The 21,182-nt window shown below is 39.5% G+C and overlaps 1 protein-coding gene across 16 annotated transcripts in view; it reads left to right on the top strand.

Moving 5' to 3' along the window:
* The window catches only part of ENOX1 (ecto-NOX disulfide-thiol exchanger 1), a 583,643-nt gene that overhangs the window by 329,135 nt on the left and 233,326 nt on the right, over positions 1-21,182 (top strand). For 12 of the 16 annotated variants that reach the window (XR_002518333.2, XM_031655830.1, XM_031655829.1 and 9 more), the window contains one exon: positions 6,815-6,961. The exons of 3 other annotated variants lie outside the window; for them this stretch is intronic. Coding sequence is in view for 12 of the 13 variants with exons in the window: in XM_031655830.1 (XP_031511690.1) it covers positions 6,874-6,961 (88 nt within the window). In the remaining variant the exon portion in view is untranslated. Of the gene's footprint in view, positions 1-6,814; positions 6,962-12,584; positions 13,090-21,182 lie in introns of those variants that run through there. One more of the 16 variants, XM_017951212.3, reaches the window with a different exon arrangement.

The following is a 21,182-nucleotide window of genomic DNA, read 5'->3' as shown; positions in this document are numbered from 1 at the left end:
AAATATATATATATCAATAGATGGTGGTGATTGATGTTCAGAATACGAACATGACAAGGGAGACGCTTATAGATCTTGAATCCTAGGTGAATAAATAAATGTAGTTGAATACGTAAAGTCAGTTTGCAGGTTTTCATTTGTTTTAAAGTTGAAGTAGAAACTTGCATGTAATAATTAACAAGTCAGAGATCACAAAGTAGATTTCTCCTTGCTTTAAACAGCTCTTGCTAGGCCTATAGTTTGAATCTCAGCATGTGTGTAAAGTAGTGTTTCATAACCCTGACTTACATGAGAATTGGCTGGGGAACTTCAAACATGTATGCCCATGACAAGGACTCACCTTCAAATAAGTTAAATCAGGGGGCACTTTTTAAAAAGCTAACCAGATAATTTTAGTAAGAAACCAGAATTGAGAACCACCAGTGTAAAGGAAACTTAAAGGTCATTAAATTCATATATCCATCTGGTGTTTGATTGTTATATACAGCTGTTTAACAATGAAAGAAGAGTGTTTCTAACAAGATGAAAATTGCAGCTCTCTGGTGCAGGTTTCCGTGCCATATCTGATCCTTCTCTGAAGCTAACATCCAAGGTGACCTACTATCTTGGTTTGTAGAGAGTTATCCCTTTTTTTTTTTTTTTTTTTTTTTTTTTTTGAGACGGAGTCACGCTGTTGCACAGGCTGGAGTGCAGTGGCATGATCTCCACTCACTGCAAGCTCTGCCTCCCGAGTTCACGCCAGTCTCCTGCCTCAGCCTCCTGAGTAGCTGGGACTACAGGCGTGTGCCACCACGCCCGGCTAATTTTTCATATTTTTAGTAGAGACAGTGTTTCACCATGTTAGCCAGGATGGTCTCGATCTCCTGACCTCGTGATCCGCCCGCCTCTGCCTCCTAAAGTGCGGAATAACAGGCATGAGCCAGCGTGCCAGGCTGCTATCCCATTTTTTAATACAGAAAGATCCACGTAGTAGGAAACTCCTTATTACTGGGCAAACCAGGACAGTTGGTCATCCTATTACCAACACACTTATTACTTGGATACCACAGAGGTGGTTTTGGATAAATTTCCCCTTGAGAGGAAGTGGGGTTTCTGATAGAATTTTTAATGAAAAAAATAGAAACAGAACACTTTAAAACCTTGGCAGCCTTGAGGGGAAAGAGACATATCAAGAGAAAAAGGGAAAACATTGCAATAGGTTCTCATAGAATTTCTGCAGTTAAGATGAAGGAGGTAGATTATGGCATGTAATTAATTAAAGAACATCAACATATTCATTCACTTTTATCTCTGTTATGTAGGTAAATTAAGGATAATTTTGTAACATAAGAAGGCATGGAGCAAAAATCCCCAACTTGTAAATGTAATTAACTAAACAATAAGCCCCTTGAGGATAGCTTTTTCTTGTTGTTGTTTTTGGATGTTTTTTATTTTTTGTTTCTTTGAGACGGAGTCTCACTCTGTCGCCCAGGCTGTAGTGCAGTGGCGCGATCTCCGCTCACTGCAAGCTCCACCTTCCGGGTTCAAGAGATTCTCCTGCCTCAGCCTCTTGAGTAGCTGGAACCACAGACGCACACCACCACACCCAGCTAATTTTTTTGTAGTCTTAGTGGAGATGGGGTTTCACCGTGTTGGTCAGGCTGGCCTCAGACTCCTGACTTCGTGATCCGCCCGTCTGGGCCTCCCAAAGTGCTGGGATTATAGGTGGGAGCTACCGCACCCAGCTGAGGATAGTTATTTTTACAAAGAGAAACCAAAGTGTTATTGACAGCTACATGGAAAATTACTGACAGAACTAACCTATGGCTCCAAGATCATTTTCTGGTAGGATCTTTGGCCCTTTTCCTACTACACATCCTTTTAGTCCCAGTGACATTTAGCATAGTACCCTCCTTTCAGATAAAAATAAGTGTTAGATTGATAGAAAAATGAAAGTGTTTTGCTAACAAAAATACTTTTAGCAGTTTGTTGTATAACTATAGCATTAAAATTTTTTTCATCATGAATGTCAATTTGAGTTTCATGCTGATATCATGGTAGAGTCCTGCAACCTAAGGATTAACTTATCTCAGTTATTTTCTGTTTTGATTGATCACTGGGTAGCCAGTCTGACCACTACATAGTTGATTCATGTTACTTATTGATTGCCAAAATTGCCAGAGGTACCCCGGTCATTTAACTGTCTTTATAATCAAATCAAATCCACTACGCAGCAATTCAGTCGATGGTTTGGTGTTCATCTGTCTAAAATGTTGATGGTACCACATAGGGACAAGATATTAAGCTATACTTAAAAACTAGCTCATTTCATTGAAATCATAATAGATTTTTCTCCCATTCTAAAATTTGTATGCTGCTATAGGAGAAAGCATCAATCAATAAAAATTATAACATATTCTGTTTTCCTTTTCTTCCTTAAAACATTTAGCTGAAGTTGTAGAAACTCAGAGAAACATATGTTAGAGTAGGAAGTTGAGATAATCTCATCCAGTCTTTTCCAAAGTATGTCGATAAATATTACCTGAAACAAAAGAAAAAAGGGGGAGAGTCTGTAGTCAAGTAAGTTTGTATAATGGAAGGTAAAACAAAATGGGACCAATGCCTTGAATATACTCATGTGTATTTCAGAGCTTCAAGAATGGGGGAGGGGGAGGCATGAGATGATCGAGGTATGTTTCAAAATCATCTAACCACAGAGCTCTTTGTCATGAACACTTGGAGGGACTTCATCTAGTCTCCTAATTTTGTAGTTAACAAATAGAATTCCAAAGGGGTCAAGAAACTGATTCTGAGCCAAATACTTTGCTTTATTGTTTTTGTCCAGTCCTCCCTTTCCCCTACTTATATAAAAGTAGGTATCAATATATTTATTTTCTTAATATAATCAATATAATGATTTTCTTGATTTTCTATAAGAGCTCTGCACACCCCTTTTCAGTGGCTAATTGATACATTGCTTCCAGGTGACCAGCTTACCAGTGATGTGATGCCTAAAAATGGAAATTAAAAATCTAGTCACTTGGAAAAGATGTACTTTTAAAGGGCTTAAGGTTTCAATAGCATCTCATATTCTGATTTGAATAGCTTTTTTTAAATTGGGTAGCTACAATATGCCAGGTTCTTTATATGCATTGTATGATTTAATTCTCATAAAATCCTGCAAAATAGAGAATATATCAATTTTCCTATTGGGGAGTTTATTTAGTAAATGGAAGGCGGGGGATTTAAAATAAGGTCAGTCTGACTGTAAAGTTGAGCATCTTGTTAAGCTCAAAGATATGATGATGGCTACATTGGAAGTGATGTTGACAACATAGTTAACTTTTTTTAAAAAGTTGTTGGTGCACAATTGAGTATGACAGAGGATAGAGGACTACATAATTTGAGGTAGACAAATTTATAAGAAATATAATCAGGAAAATAAACATACATTCAAGTAAAAGGATTACCTGCAAGCAGACATAAATTTCTTTGGGAGATGAGGGGAGGAATACACACATATATACCTTGGTACATACATATATGCATACATTCTTGAGCCAAAAAGTAGATATATTCAGAGCGATAAGGGTCAGTATATAGTTAAAAGTTGATCTGGACATGTAATTGTGAGAATTTATTATATGATAGGTTTTGTTGCAGCCTGTACTGCTTTTCATATGCACTTGTGTACATTTTGTTGAATGATAAAATGTAGTTTGACCATTAACATTCAATGACATAAATTCCTTAACTGCCTTCCAAGTCAGTGATCATTGTTTGGAATTATCTTAAAGTCAGATGATTTTCTGAAATTTCTCCTCTTACTTAGTGAACGTACATAGCTTTTCTTAGTATAGGTATTTAGTTGGGCCAGTCTTCCTGCTGTTCTATTTTAAAATGTTTTATGTCTGTTTCCTTTTTCTCCTTCCCCCCTCCCTCCCTTTCTCCTTTCTTTCTTCCCTCCTCCTTATATTCTTCCTTCCTTCTTTTGATAAATTGATGTGAGTCTACCTCAAATTGATTATTTGTCCAAACTTCTGCAGCCAAGATAACAAAATGTTGTTATCTGGATAAAGATAAAATTTATGGAAAGTCAACTTGACTTTGCCTGATAATCCCTAAAAAATAACAAAGAAGTAAAATGATTTTGTCAATACCCTCCTTAAAAGTAGTTGTCAGGTGGTTAGTAGTTGATTTCAGGTAACTCAAAGTTCTCTGGACGAACAAACTAGACCAAAACAAAATACATAAGTACATATAACTACAAAATAAAATGTATAACACTAGAAACTTCTGGTTTTATTAGATTGAACACATGCTTTCATATATTCCTGTTCCAGAAATCTCACTAAAATTACTCTCACTAAAATTAATAAAGAATAAAAAGTAAATCTCACTAAAATTAGTAAATAATAAAAAATAAATCTCACTGAAATTAGTAAGGAATTTTAAAAAACAAGGGGAGGGGGGAGGGATAGCATTAGGAGATATACCTAATGTAAATGACAAGTTAATGGGTGCAGCACACCAACATGGCACATGTATACATATGTAACAAACCTGCATGTTGTGCACATGTACCCTAGAACTTAAAGTATAATAAAAAATATAAATAAATAAATAAATAAAAATGGCCGGGCGCAGTGACTCACGCCTGTAATCCCAGCACTTTGGGAGGCCGAGGCGGGTGGATCACAAGTTCAGGAGATCAAGACCAGCCTGGCTAACACGGTGAAACCCCGTCTCTACTAAAAATACAAAACACTTAGCCAGGTGTGGTGGCGGAAGCCTGTAGTCCCAGCTCCTCCAGCTGGGAGGCGGAGCTTGCAGTGAGCCGAGATCGGGCCCCTGCACTCCAGCCTGGGTGACAGAGGGAGGCTCCGTCTCCAAAAAACAAAACAAAACAAAAAACCCATAAAGCAGGGACACAAAGCAAATGAGACAGAACAAACAGAGGAGAGGCTACTGAACGTGAGATGTCAGGCAATTTGTGGAAGACGGCGGTGATGGAGGAGGAATAGCTGAGGTGCATTGAGCGAAGTCTTCACATTCATGCACGGGTCGCTGCGGAGGCTTTGGAGTCTTGAGACTGGAAAAAGGAGAATCGATTGCCAGGAGCTTCAGAGCAGCATAGTATATGGAGTAGTTAGGCCCTGCCCTCCCTAGCTCACACTGCCACTACCAATTCCCCATCCCTGTGTGAAGCATCAGGGATAGTCTTAGGCTACATTGAATCAGAGATACTCTGGACTCAGGGATTAGGCCCAGGAGAGAGGATGAAACTCCACCGAAAGAACAGGTGAAACCCTGCTGGACTATTCCCTGACATAGCTCCCAGGGAACCTACAGCTAGGGACTGGCTCCTTAGGCAAGGGTTTGGAGATTCTTATCTGCAGAAATTCAGTCCAGAAAATGACTGATTGGCAGAGTCCCTGTTGAAATGGTAAGATTCCCCACTCTGTTACCTCAGAGGGATACCAGTCAAGGAAAAAGCACACCCTGTCTACACTCAGGGTTTAACTTGGAAACTGGACCCACCGTTTTTAAATATAAATGAATTATTTGTTTCATATATAATGTATATATATGAAATAAATATATATATTTCTTAAATATAAATGAGTAATGAAGGGCCACCCGATATTTGAGGATATCCACTAACATAAAATATAGAATAAAATATAGAGATCAAAACAGAGAAAGGGGCTAAAGGGGCTCAGAGAAGATACAGATATTTCAGGAAGCAAATGAAAAGCTTTTAAAAACCTATAGTAACTTCAGAAAGATGAGAGACACTGTTGTATATATAAAATAAAAAGTATTCTGTAGAACAGGAACAATTAGAAAATAAGAAGGAGGTATTGGAAATTAAACGTATAGAAGAATATGAAATGATTCAGAGGTATAGAAGTGAAACTTTCTAGAAAGTAGATAGTCCAAACGTTTTCACACTGCTGATAAAGACACACCCAAGATTGAATAATTTATTTTAAAAAGAGGTTTAATGGACTCACAGTTTCACATGGCTGGGGAGGCCTCATAATCATGGCAGAAAGCAAGGAAAGAACAAAGTCACATCTTACATGGTGGCAGGCAAAGAGAGAATGAGAAGCAAGCAAAAGGGATTTCCCCTTATAAAACTGTCAGATCTCATGAGACTTATTCATTCCCATGAGAACAGTATGGGGGAAACCACCCCCCATGATTCAAGTATCTCCCACTGGGTCCCTCCCACAACACATGGAAATTATGGGAGCTACAATTTAAGATGAGATTTGGATGGGAACACAGCCAAACCATATTAGATGGAGATGGGGTGAGGTGAGAAATGTAGTGGATTAATCCACGAGGTTCCACATTTTACCACAGGCATGCCAGAAGGAGAAAACAAGAACAAAATGGTTCAGAGACAAGTACTAAAGAATAATAGAAGAAGAATTGTCAAAATGGAACAATGCTGTTTTCCAGATTTTGAGACACTATAAAGTGCCCAAAATGATGGGTAAGAAAAGATTCTCGTTAGCTCATTAGGGTTCTTTACTCTGAGACTTCAGAATACCAGGATTAAAGAGAAGATTCCAAAACATTCCAGAGGAGTAACACAGGTTACATGTAAAAGATCATACTTGGTAAAAAGAATAGTAGTGGCCTGAGACTGCAAGACTGGAAGCTAGAAGACAATGAAGTACAGCTTAAAAATTTTGAGGGAAAATTACATTTTACTTAAAATTCAATTACAAGTTTAACTCACAAACAAGTATGAGAGTAGCATTAAGACATTTTCAGACACACAAGGTCTCAACAAATTCACCTCCCATGTACCTTTTCTCAGGAAGCTACTAGAGAATGTGCTCTACAAAAATGAGGATGTAAACCAACAAAGAGGAAACCATGGGATCCCGGAAACGGGGGCTCCAACACAGGAGAGAGGCACAGGGATTTCGCAAGATGGTGTTAAAAAGAAGTCCCAGGACAACAGGTGGGCATCTGGCCTGGAAAACCCCTAGACCCCAGAGGGGCTAGACGGGAGGCTCCTCCAGGGAAAAAAAGATCCAGGAGCCTAACCAGTGGGCTAATTGTGTAAAAAAAAATGGTTTCAATATAAGTTCTGTAGTTATTTTGGATAGTTCATGAACAGTTCATGATAGATACACAAAAGAGGTAAGCAAAATAAAAGACAACACCAGGAAAAATAAGATGTTGAACAACATCGAACACATACTCTTTTACTACTTGTCTTGGTAGTAAACATATTATATGGTCATAGTAAGGTAAACTAGAATATCAGTTTAACCCCAAGTTGCTATTTAACCCACTGGAAAGATCAGGGAAGAAAACTTGGGAGCATGTGATAGTATCAGAGTGCTAAATTTTCCTCATTCTGCATAGTAGTAAGACAGATAATCTCTAAAAATGATAACTTAATAAATATTAGTATACACACAGTACTTAAGTATAGGGATAGCATAGTTCAAAGTGGTTTCCTCTCCCATGGTGAAATTCAACCTCCTAGTTACAGTTGCTGGACAGTGCTAGTTTTCCTGTGCTGGACAAGACTATAGATTAACCAAACCAAGAACAATTGGTTGCAGCGAAAGTCTTACCTATATAATCTGGAAAATAAACATCTTTCATAATAAAAGCAAAAAAACAAAAATAAAGTTTCCCTTGAGAAGCAGGAAGGGGGAGTGGTAGGCAAAGTGGGGGAAGGGAGTATTCTTTTTTGATTATAGACCTTGTATTACTATTCACCTTTTTAAACTATGGGCATATATTACTTTAACAAATGCTAAGCTGATTTTTAAAAATTACTGGAAAAAGAAGTAGAAATTATAAAACCAACATGCACAATGCTCCCCTACCCCCACCAAATAAAGCAAAAACAAAAGAGGAAGAAGCTGATGGTAATTTTTTAATCTTTTAAAACTTGTTTATCTATCTCCTACCTAATAGCAAAGTAGGACTCAGGACCCTCTGCCAGTCTTACTCCAACCAACATTTCCTGTCACCTACACCTACTCCCCACATTCTTTAAGCTAAGCAGGGCTACTTCATGTTTCCTATACAACACCTGTATTTTCCTTTATCTGGGCCTTTGCTTGTAGTGCAATTATTGTTCACCTTCCATTCACACATATTCCTAACACACACACACACTCACATACACTTATCCTTTACCAAGGTCACCTTGTAGCACCTCCATCCCTTGCACACTTCCCTACCTGTTTACATGTTGGCTCTAAAAGCTCTCTGAGGGATCTTTGAGGGACCCTGGATAATAGCGTTCTCCTCTTTCTTTTCATTCCTGCTGTATTGCCTTTAACACCAGAGGACAAGAACCATATTGCACTGGTATTTGTTCCTCCTATAGTGCCAGGCAGAGTGCTGGCATATTCCAGGGATCGCCTCAGATATTAATCAATTGGATAAATTAATCTTGCATTAAAGGTGAAATCCACTCTGTCATATGGTCCAGTGCTACACATCTCTATCTGCAAAAGTAAACATCACTAGAATGTATGGCTTTTTGTTTTTGTTTTAAGGAAGCTCATGTGCTTTCCTCCTAAGCATAGAGAGCATGCACAGAGCCCAGAGGGTAAACCGCACCCTAAAAGTTTGCTTATACTTCCTTCGTGGGGAATGTGGAAAGGTTGCAAGTTTTTATTGGACTCTGCAAGGTTACAGGTAGCTTGGCACTGATGTTGCTGTGGGAAGGATGTCACTTAGGTCTCCAACTGAAGAATCACCTACATATGACCCTGGGCCTGGTGGACAACAGCACAGCCTAAGATATGGCAGGAAAATGGAAACCCTGTCATGAGGCCAGAACAGGAAAATAAAAAAGGAAGTTCACAAATACTGAATGATAATGGCAAGCGTAGAACAGCTAGGACTTTCATTCATAGCTTCCCATGCTTAGTTTAGGTTTCCTTCTATTTAATCAGGCTTTATACCACAAGCCCCAAGTCTCTTTTATAACCATTCAAATGATCATCTAACAGACTGTAACAGGATTAATCTAAAACATCCGCCTATGGAAATAACAAAAGCCCAGCAATATTATGACACATGCAAACAATGGAGTGCAATGGAGACTTTAAAAAGAATAAGGTAGGCTGGGGCGGTGGCTCATGCCTGTAATCCCAACACTTTGGGAGGATGAGGTGGGTGGATCACTTGAGGTCAGGAGTTCGAGACCAACCTGGTCAACACAGGGAAACCCAATCTCTACTAAAAATACAAAAATTAGCCAGGCGTGGTGGTGGGCACCTGTAATCCCAGCTACCCGGGAGGCTGAGGCAGGAAAAGGGCTTGAACCCAGGAGACAGAGGTTGCAGTGAGCCGAGATCATGCCACTGCACTCCATCTTGGGTGACAGAGAGAGACTCCATCTCAAAATAAATAGATAGATACAATGATAGACTGGATAAAGAAAATGTAGCACATATGCACCATGGAATACTATGCAGCCATAAAAAAGGATAAGTTCATGTTCTTTGCAGGGACATGGATGAAGCCGGAAACTATCATCCTCAGTGAACTAACACAAGAACAGAAAACCAAACACTGCATGTTCTCACTCATAAGTGGGAGCTCAACAATTAGAACACATGGACACAGGGAGGGGAACATCACACACTGGGGCCTGTTCGGGGGTGGGGGGCAAGGGGAGGAGAGCATTAGGAGAAATATCTAATGTAGATGACGGGTTGATGGGTGCAGCAAACCACCATGGCACGTGTATACACGTTCTGCACATGTATCCCAGAACTTAAAGTATAATTTAAAAAGAGAGAGAGAGAGAAAGAAAAGAAAGGAGAAAGGAAAGAAAGAAAAAGATCTGTAAGCCCTGCTGTGGTGAAGCATTTAACACATACTGTTAAAGGAAAGAGTAAGTGTGGAATAGGATTACCTCCTTCAGGTCTCTACTCAACTGTCAGCTTTCCAATGAGGCCTTCCTTAACTACTGAATTCGTACTTGAAAACGTTTTGTCCCCTCTCCCCTTTTTCTCCATTAGCATTTATCCCCATCTGACATAATCGATAACTTATTTGTTTATTTGTGATGCTATCTTCATACTGGAATATAATGTACACAAGGGATTTTGTCTGTTTTATTTACTGCTTTTCCCGAAGTGCCTAGAATAACCAAATGAATGAATTTATATGAGAAACGTTTATTATTTGCATAGAAACAGTTCTGGAAGGCTATACAAACTTCATAGTAGTTGTCTGTGAGCAGTAGAAGTAGGAGACTAGGAGCAAGACTAACTTTTTCTTGTATATATCTTACCATGTACATGTATGTATCTTTTTTAAATAAAAACACTGGTTTTATAGGGAATCCCATTTCAAGTGTTTTGTGAAGGCTGTGATAAAATAATAATTTATTAATAAACACCATTTACTTCTGATTGTGGGATAATCAATAGCATTCTGAATTTCTCTTCTTTCCAGAAGTCAAATTATAAATGGGCCACTATTCAAGTTCATGGGCTTTATATTTTATGAAGCCTTTACTAACAGACTTTTTATTTTCCATCAGAGCAGTGCCATGTGTACTTACATTGTGGTGGGGGAAAGTTGGATTTTTAGGCCAGATAACATTTATGTCTTCTGCCTTTTAACTAAATGACCTAGAGCAGGTTACTTAACCAGCCTGCGTTCCCTTACCTATAAATTGGGATAATTTTCCCACTAGCAAAGGCTGCCCTTAAAGCAAAACAAGACCAAATATATATATTCAATGCCTTGCAGCGTCTGGTTCAAGGTAGGACTCAGTATGTAAGATCCTTCCCCTTTCCTGACAGAAGATGAGCCAGAGAGAACACCTTTAGTGATATTTTCCCTTCTAACTACTCAAAATGTGGTCCCAACATCACCAAGAAGTTTGAGAAATGCAAAGTCTCAACCTTTACCTAATTGAATGAGTCAGAATCTGCAGTTTAACAAAATACCCGGGTGATCCCTGGGGACAGTGAAGTTTGAAAAGCTCTGTTTTCAGGTTTCTTATAGCAGTGTTTCAGACAGGCTTCTATTAATCATGTTGTTGCTGTTTAAAAAATTTCTGTATTTTACAATGCTTTGACATCTTGGGGCCTTGTGGACTTGTGATGCTCAACCTTCCAGGGTCAGCTGATTCCTAGAGACAGTAAACGTCTTGCCTGTGAGCTCGCCTTTGATATTCAAGCCAACCAATCCTAAGCCCATGCCACTACCTGCTTCCTTTTATCAGGCTCCTGCGATCCAGAACACTATTTACCTGCCCTGAATCACTCCAGGGCCAGGTACTGCATGTCTAGGAAACCCCCCTATACCACAGAGCCTGCTGAAATGACTCAAATTAGCTGTCCTAAAGCTGCTTACTCTGTCTTGCCTGTTCTTTCCATGGAAACCATAATAAAGGCCCTTGCCCACATTTTCCCCTTCTTTCCTCTGCCTCCTACTGACCCTGGTGGCCCAGTATGGTCTGACATGCCTGCTTTTCTTGGGAACTGTGACAAACTGTCCTCTCAATGGCAGTCACCTCCTGATCTGTTGGCCTCGTCGTACCTGAATAAAACCAAAACCCCAGGTACATTTTCTTAAAAGACTGCCCTTGTAAGCTTCTTAGTTGAACTCTTCCTGCCATCTGCCACCCCCCACTTCACCTTGCAAATTTAAGGTTTATTTGGAGAGGTGTGAGGCTGTCCAGCAGAGCCCGATTTTCTGGCTGGTGATGGCCAACAAGCCAAAATCCATGAGGATACTAAGCTACCTCATCAGCCGGAACTTACTTTTAAATAAAGATGATTAGGGATAACCACACCGAAGGTTGTAAATCTGCTTAATATCGTATGACTATATTGAATGCCAATAATACTCCTTAAGCACAAGCTTTGAACACTTCCAAACTTGCTATTACAAATGATCAATTTTTGCTCATTTGCTATTACAAATGATTCCATTGCTATTACAATGATTCCATTACCTCCGAGGTAATGGAACCATTTTAATTGAAACAAACTTATTTACGGTATTCTGAAATGTCAAAAACAAGTGAAAACCTGCCATTCCATCCTTTCATCTTTCACTGTGGCCTCTTAATATGGCATATATGCTTTAGAGAGAAATAACTCCTGCCAGGGCGCAGCTATTATGTTACCAAGCAGCTTCCCTTCCCTTCCCACATTTGCGTTTACCTGTTGTCTCTTCGGTTGTAGAAAGAATCTTGATATATGGAAGTGAGCTGACTGAAGCTGAGGTTAATAAAAGCAAGTGTTAAAAGAACATAAAAGGGACTTTTCTCTCTGTGACTCAAACAAAAAAAAATACAATAAGAAGTACCTATTTTAGAAGTATTTCATGTTTGTTAGGGAAGACTGTGAGAATAGAAGATATGAACTTTTGCCTTATGAAAGTTATTTTACTACAGTTTTATTAAGAAATTAAAATGTGTTTAACACCTTTTCATTCAAAATATTAGAAAAGGAAACTTTCCACTGATTGTTTTATGATCATCAGTTTTGTTTCCATAAGAAATACACCCATTTATTATTACCTTAAAAAGAAACTGCAGGTAGCAGGATTTTGCTCCCCATAACTGGCCTTGTCAGATTGAACATTACTGCCCAAGCAGTGGATAAAATGTGACTTGTAGCCTGCATGAATCACAGTGTCCCCTGAAACCGCTTGTTTCTAGGAGGGATTTTGTTTGATCACTCCTTGACCCTTTTCCAAGAAACCTAATTTGCCCAAGGGAGTCTCACACTGGAAAACAGTGTTTGCGTCTGCTTAGGGAAATGTGCCTGAAATAATGACTTATTTAGAACTGAGAACAGAATGGAATGGAACGGATTGATAAGCCAGTTTGAGCAGGCAGAGAGCGACTTGGGCCTCTCAACTCTTATAAAAGGAGCTCAGCAGCGAAGCACTTTGCCTACACTGTATCTGGCAAGGCCCATCTTCATTCAACAAACATTGTCTCTGTGAACTCTGTGCAAAATTCTTACTCTTATAAATGCCTTAAGGCATGCCATTTCATTTTAAGTTTCACTGACACTTCTAAGATGGTGCGGATTTCTCGATTCAGCCCTGCAGACCCCAGTGTAGAAATTGCTCTCCAAGGTATGTTACCCGTTTTAAACTCAGTCGCGTCCGTTTAGATGGCTGCAGAATGCTTGTTGGTGGTGATGCTGCTCAGAGTTAAAGTACTTTCTTGGCTGCCAGGAGAGTTGGCGAGTGTGCTGGTGCATGGATTACCCAAAGAGGGGGCTTGACTCAGCTTCTTTCTCACTTACTGAACTGAAAATGAACCAGCAGTCAAAAGTAGGGAGGTGACATCTCATCTAGAAGAATGAAGAATGAGTTGAGGCAAAAAAGGGAAAAAAAGCAAAGAAAGAACTTTACCACTGGATTGCTCTTTGGGCTGCTGCATTTCCTGTTTCTTTTGCTTTTTCTTTTTTCTCTTCACTTTTCTGCCAATAAAATATAGTCGATTTGTCTTATAGCCTCAAGGCTAGTAACTCTTTGAAATGGCAAAGGTTTAAACAAAAATGCTCTTACATTTTAAAAATCTGGAGCTAAGTTGATCTTCGTCTTAATCTTTCTTTGCCGTTTGAAGTTTTTTAAAAAATTAAACCGTTGACGATATTTAAATTGGCAAGGCCAAGCTTAAACAAAGTCTTATTTAGGTACAGTGGTAATGAGAGTTTACCTTTTTTATTTTTAATTTAAATCTGTCTTTGCACAATTAGCAAATTATTAAATGACCTCTCCTGCAAAGTCTGCAAGCAATTGCCTGTTCCAGCTAATAAGAGAACATGTTTTACAAGGTTCATGTTGATTAATTGACAAATGCTGATAAAATCAAAGCAGTGGGAAAATGCAGTACACCAGGCGCAGCATAAATTACTTCTGTTCAATAATGTTTCCAGTGGCTATACATTTATGGCTTACCTTTCAATAAATATTACTGTCTTAATTGAAACATCCATTGTAGAAATTTATCTCTGAAGATGATTGTCAGGAGCCACAGCTAGGACTAAACATTTCTATATCTGTGTATGCTTTTCTGCTCAATTAAAGACATTGATTGCTCTGAACATTTTAAAGATGAATGCTTTATATTTTGTATGAAAGGAACACAAACACATTTTAATATACTTGGAAAATCATACACTCTTGATTGACCTCAGTGTTCTCTACGTTTCTGATAGCTTCAACAATAAATACAAAATATAACTTCAAAACCACTAGCCTTACACCAGTCCATCAGCTGTTATGGCAGTTATGAAGGTCTCCATTAGAAGGAGCTGGCTGTTTTATGCTCGTGTATGTTTCCAGCATCGGAGATGCTTGGCCAGACCCAGATCTCTTCTTTTGCATATGAATGACTAAAAAAGATGTCAAAAAGATCTCCTGCATCCTGGATGAAACCCAAAGGTCCAGAGAATTCCAGCAGAGGGGGAAGGTAAGTCAGGGCACAGACTATCTTGCAGGGTTCCTACCCCTCTCCTATTGTGGTCCATGTCCATCTGATAGACTCCCATACTATAGTGCCTTAAGAACACCTTGGCATGTAAATTTAGGGGCCCAACCAAGCTGATCCTTTAGTGTAGACATCCTAAGATGTCCTGCTCATCCACACTCCTGGGAAAGTAGATACCCTCCACAAAGTGACATTGACATACTTTTCTCAACAAAGTCTTTTCAGTTCAACAAATATTTATCAAACCTACTATATGTCAGGCACTGTGCTGGGCCCTTGGGATATACACATGAATCAGACAGTTTATCCAGAAGAAGCTTACAATAGGCAATCATATCTCTGAACATTTGCAATAGGTTATTTAAAAGACATCTTTCTATAATTTGCCAAATTTTTTAGCTCCTGTTGTGTACTAGGCAACACTCTAGGTGTTCAAGAAATATTCTGGATGTTTTCTTTCTTTGGTATTAATCAGAGGCCACTGTTCTCATGGCCCTCTAAGGCAAATGTCATTTGCCAGTGTTCTGTTTGAGCTACCCCACTTGCTGATTGCCAGTTCATATTGTACTCAAGATTATTGCAGCTGCCAGACCTGGATTGAGATTAGGGTTTGACTAGTAGGACAGGACTGACCAGAGACTCTCATTCTAAACTTTAGTCAAAGAGTACTGTGCCCCCAGGATGGGCATGAAGACTGTGAAATAGGAATATGGGATTGTTGGATGAGGGAGTTAAGGGCAATTTGAGGCATGTGAGAACCAAGCTAATTTGGGGACATGGATCACAGTAGAGACAGATTAAACTGGCAAGCCAAGGCTGAAGGTTGGGCAGAAGTTAGATGGGGCTTATAAACAGGAGAATTCCAAGTATTTGACTAGAAGGTAAGCCCAGAAGGCAGAATAGCCATGGAAGGCATAGAGAGGCAGCCAGTTAGGAGAGATCAATGGAGATTTACAAGCGGGTGAGTTAAAGCCCTAGGCCCAGTAGGCATTTAAGCATTCTAGGAGATAAGGAGCCACTGGGATGTTCAACCATCAAGAAACTCAGGTTTAAGAAGAAAAAAAAAAACGGAAATCCTTGCCACTGAAAATTCTGGTAATCTCGGCCACAAAGCTCTGAGCAAGTGACAGTGTGATGAAGAATTTGAGTCCAGGCTCATTTTGTTCTCTCAGCCCAGACATCATTAAGACAGTGTCTGGCATGCTGTAGTCACTCCACAAATATTCCACTGAACTGACCTGGGTTCCGAAAGGGAGGTAGATTCCAAAATGAGGCCATTTTTATATGGCAGTGGACAAATTAAATTGTCTTGGCACTTAATGAAAAAAACAGGCACAGGACAAACACACAAGAAGGAAGATGATCATTTGTTTCAGAGATGCCTGCATTGTCTCAGTATTTACATTTGTTCCCTCCCTTGATTTCCTTTCTTGTTGGATGGAATTTAGGAAGAAGGGGGACAGACTACTGTGGAGCCTGGAAAGTTCTAAGAGTGTGTGGTTAGCTATTACCCAGATTGGAGATGTTTTCCTCATGGGAGCTTTCAGAAAGAAAGCAATGAAAAGGGAAGGCTGAAGTGGTTAAACCCTGCAGAACTCCTAGGTTTATGTCTGTGATGATTTCAGTGAGGAGCCAGAGCTTAGCTGAATTGCTTGTGTCACACCCAGAATCTCTCCTTATCTCCCATCAGGAAGGGGCTGCCTGATGACCTTCATCCCCAGGAGGCTCTTTTGCTTTTGGTGACAGCTGCCAGTAAAAATAATAGGAAAGATCGTTCCATGAGCCCTTGGTAACGGTCCTATTGTGCTGGTGTTGTACATCACATATAAAAGTTGTAAAACACAGTCTTTTTTAAAAAATGCCCTCTTTTACAAAGTTGGGTCATTGAGATCCAACAAAAACCACCTGGGCAGCATCCATACCCTTCAATAGCCATTCAGAGCCCCCAAGCCAGGAAAGACCTGAGCGCCATTCCTCATTCTGCAGTCCTGGACCATGTTCCCTGTTTTAACACTAGATGGGGCATTGTTGTTATTACAGTCGCTTTTTTTAAAAAAGGAAATGTATAAGACCCAGAAAGAAGAAAACATTTCTCTAGAACATAATATTGTTCTATAGAATCAGAGAGCACTGGAGCAGAAAACAGCCAGGAAAAGAGTACAGTCCAGTTCTTGCTTCTCATTCTTATTTGAGAAAACTGTGACCAGCCCAAATTCATGTAGCAGGTCAGTGGCAGACCCAGAACTGGAAGGCAGAACCCACGTCACCCTAGCCCAGGGCAGCCCCTGCCCCCTGCCTCATGGCCACATGCCCAGGGAAGAGGTACGGGTGGCACGTGGATCCAACAAACCATCTTCTTTTATACGGAGAATAATAAAAGAGTGAAATCCCCAAGGCTTGTCCTCCTGAATACATCCCTCCTACAACTTGGCTCTGTATGTAGATGACTCAAAGAAAGGTGAACAATGAACACAATTCAGTTTTTGTACATCTCTTACACACATTTTTTAAATGCCAGTATGAATGAATTAACTTGATTTTTTTTAATGTGCATAAATGAAATATGTTTCTAGCTAACTTAAGAATTTGAAATTCTGGTTTAGTTAGGCCCTGTGAAACAGGTCACCGTCTGTCTTCTTGGTCTTCCCAGCCATTTACTAGTCATCTTCACTTGAGCCATTGTCACCCCTGGCCTTTTCCTAGAACCCAACTGAAGACAAGGGAAGGCCCAGAACTTTTTTCTCTCTCCAGGTCCACCCAGGGGACCTTGCTTTTCTACCCTTCCTTTGCCCTCTGTGAAAGAAATAGAATATGAAGGCTGCAGTTCAGCCTTCACCTCCACTCACACCAGTGTGATTAAATTATTGAAAGAAAATGATCCACTCTCCTTGCTCTCCTTGCTTCTGACTAACGGGTCCCAGCTCAGAGCAAAATCTGCAGACCCTGCAATTGATAGGCCTGGCAAACTATGTTTTAGCAGACTCTTTCTTAAGAAGGTTAAGGCCTATGTTTTCAGCAGACTGAAAAGGGGTGCTATTGCAGTCTGCTTAAAACACTTTTGCTTTTTCTCAGTTCACTGGTAGCCCTCCCCTCTCACAGGCCTACAGTGCTAATTCTTTTTTTTTTTTTTTTTTTTTTTTTTGAGAGGGAGTCTCGCTCTGTCGCCCAGGCTGGGGTGCAGTGGCCCCATCTCAGCTCACTGCAAGCTCCGCCTCCCGGGTTCACGCTATTCTCCCACCTCAGCCTCCCGAGTAGCTGGGACTACAGGCGCCCGCCACCTCGCCCGGCTAGTTTTTTGTATTTTTTAGTAGAGATGGGGTTTCACCGGGTTAGCCAGGATGGTCTCGATCTCCTGACCTTGTGATCCGCCCATCTCGGCCTCCCAAAGTGTTGGGATTACAGGCTTGAGCCACCGCACCCGGCCTACAGTGCTAATTCTAATCTTTAGTTCAGTTACTGCAGCATTCTCACTTTCTCTGTATCTACCAAAGTACTTCACATCCTCTTCTTACTACCTGTACTTCCTAAACAGCTAGGGTCCTTGGGAGAAGAGCAGGCTAGTCATAAAGAAACAATCTAGATGGTAATTTTTGCTTCATGTTAGACATTGCACACTTAAACCTTTTTGAAGTAAAACGCTTTTAAAAGTCCACTCTGAAAATCTTGGCATGTGTGGATAATTGTTTTTTTCTTCACTTGGAACGCCTCTCCTCTGCCTGGTCTGATCCTGTTCATCCTTTACAACCAGCTCAAATGTCACCTCCTCAGGTGAGCTTCCACTCTCCCTACGCACAGGTTGCCTTCCAGGATCTCTACTCCGTGCTGCCAGAGCCTCTTATTCCTACCACCAGAATACACCAGTTATCTCAAGTACATTACAACTGGTTATATACGTGTCTGTCCAGCCAGCACAGTTGTGGACTCCTTAACAAGAGGGACAGTGGATGGTGCCTGATTCATCTTGCATCACGCAGGCGGAGCATAGTAGATGATGTGCATCGGGATTTCTATGCATATTTACGGGATTAAGTCAAATTATGTCAGCGCCAGCTCTTTTAATATAAGGATTCTGAGCTTTTAGAAGGTGGATCATGTAAAAGAGTAATTTAAACGTCATAGTCTTCTGAAATTTCCTAAAGACATTTCCTGAAGACTTAAAAATTTTTATATTCTTATTTTTAATGTGAACATGTTATATAAAATCAGCCATATATTACTATGTATATGGGGACACTGGTCATTTATTTGCTCCCCACATCTGAATTGGACAGAATTTTTGGTCACAGATTCTCTTTGCTGTATACGAAAGATTTATACTAGAAACGTGTGTAAATCTAATGTCTGTAAATAAAAGTGTGTGTGAAAATGCACTAAGGGAGCTGTTTATAGAAAACATTTTTCCAAGTGAATAATATTTATATAAAATAATATTTATATAAAAAACATTTTTCCAAGTGAATAATATTTATATATATTTATATAAAAATAATATTTATATAAATATATAATATTTATATATTAACTTATCAGAGAATGTGCCTTTTATAGAGTAGTATTTTTCCCAGAATGATAAAGGCACTTGTATGTTCCAGTCAAAATTCTCCTGGTATTGATTTTGTTTTTCCATAGTATATTTAAAACACGGGACTTATTCTTAAGAAGATTTTGAATTTATACAACACATATTCTAAAGTTGATAACTCCTCTTACTGTCATCAAATTGATATGTATTATTTCTCATCCTATTAACAAAAAATGACTTGCGTGGGCATTTAATGATTTTAACGCAGATATTATCTGAAGGAATCAGTATATTATATGCTTGATTGGCAAGAAGCACTGAGGGCTGATGTGAACGCTGACGCAGAGCCGGGGTATAGAAAAGGACCCTAGGCATAAATCTCAGTGAAACACTTATTGTCCAAAGAACCAAAACTGTTGTGCTTGGAACTGAAGTTTTTATATGAGTTTTATTTAAATGTTTCCATTTTCATTTTTTCCAGATTGGCCAAATTCAGAGCAAGGCACAGGGTAGGGTAGTGTGGGTTTGGGGATATTGTCATTGGTGAGTGACTGTCAGTGTCTCTGTGCATTCAGAATGCAGCGTCACTGCTGCCTCTCGCCCTATCTCCCCGTGGTGGGCACAGCAGAGGTCTTTTAATAATGCATTCACTAAGTTGAAAAATAATATTCTTGGCTCTGGAACTACATATTTAACACACTCTCAGGCTATGCCATATGGAAAGCCTAGTGCTTTTGGACTGAGGTTCTGCTGTGCATAAATAAAACACTTGAGTGTTGACCTTTTTCAGTAAACAATACTAGAAATGTTGAGTACCTTTAAAATTCAAATGCAGGTTTTCAAATGTGTTCTCATTTTCACGGGCAGCTGAGACCAGCCTGCACTAATACCCAGCTAATCTGGGGGCTGTGAAGAGCTGGGGAATCAGTCCGACTCGGCTCCTCTGTGCTTGTTTTAGCTCCATGTGCAGAGGCTCTGGGGCCCTGGGCTGTTCAATTCTCCCTACATGTAGGTGTTTTAATTTCCCAGGAGATCTTTCTCGTGTCTGGGCATTTGTATGGTGAGCATCAAATATGGACCCACATCTATGCCTTCACCCAATTTTAATTAAGTGGTAAAACTGATCTTTATTTATTAGAATTTTGTTTCAAACCCCAGCATCCCTCCTTCTACCTGTACCTTTAAAAACATTTCTATTGGCTTAAAAAAAAAAAAGTGTCTTTTCTTGCTCCTAAAAAAAATATCTAAGGAGAAAACCTCCACTTCATTGTGGGATCTTGTCCAACTTTTATTACTGGTTCTTGGGATCACAACATGCAGAGTGGGAGTAGCTGGCTGGAGATTGCATTTACCCAAAGATGATGATTACCAGCAGACCCACAGTACTGCCTTGGGGCAGGTAGGTTCTAGGGCAGGACCTCCAGGTGGGAGAGCTGTATCTGACCTATTCCACTGAATTAAAAATTAAAATCTGTTTAGAAGCAGGCTGGTCATTCTAGCCTAGAGCATCTAGTAGTAGTCCTAGGTTAATGAACGTGTTTTAGAATCATGTTTCCTTTCTCTTTGCTTCAAATGGCCCCTCTCCCTTTGTTTTACTCCTCCTATCTTTTTTCCTTTCTGAACGATAGAAGTAACCATGATCATTCCAACAATTTGAGCTGAGATACTGATTTATAAAAACATACCCCCCTTGTAAGAAATGACATGTGTATTTAGCTTAGTATAATGTAATTTCAATCAGTTAACTGGAGTCATTAGTTAATAAGGAATTTTTTTTTCTTATAAGTCTTGGGGGAAATTGCAGCTAATTTGAAAACAACTTCGCATCATAACACTGAGTTAATACCCTGGATGCAACATGGAATCATTCCAATTTCTTAAGCCTATATTTGTACATCCAATAGTATGTAATGACTACTGATCTTACATTAGAAAGATCAGAAATCAATAGGACAGATCTTCAGTCTTTTTTTGTCTTTCATGACTGTGACATTTTTGAAGCATACTGGTTATCTTATAGAATATCCTTGATTTGGGTTTGTCTGATGTTCTCTCATGATTAAATTGAGGTTATAAAATTTTGGCAAGAATGCCACAGAGTTGGTATAACCTTCTCAAGTGTATTAAGCATATCATGTCAATGTGTCTTATTACTGCCTATTTGATAACATCAATTGAAACAATGTTTTCTCCAGTTAGCCAAATTAT

Source organism: Papio anubis, chromosome 15 (genome assembly GCF_008728515.1).
Source record: "Papio anubis isolate 15944 chromosome 15, Panubis1.0, whole genome shotgun sequence".
Taxonomy (NCBI): domain Eukaryota; kingdom Metazoa; phylum Chordata; class Mammalia; order Primates; family Cercopithecidae; genus Papio; species Papio anubis.
Note: the sequence above shows the minus strand (reverse complement) of the source record. Positions and strands in the feature narration are given on the sequence as shown.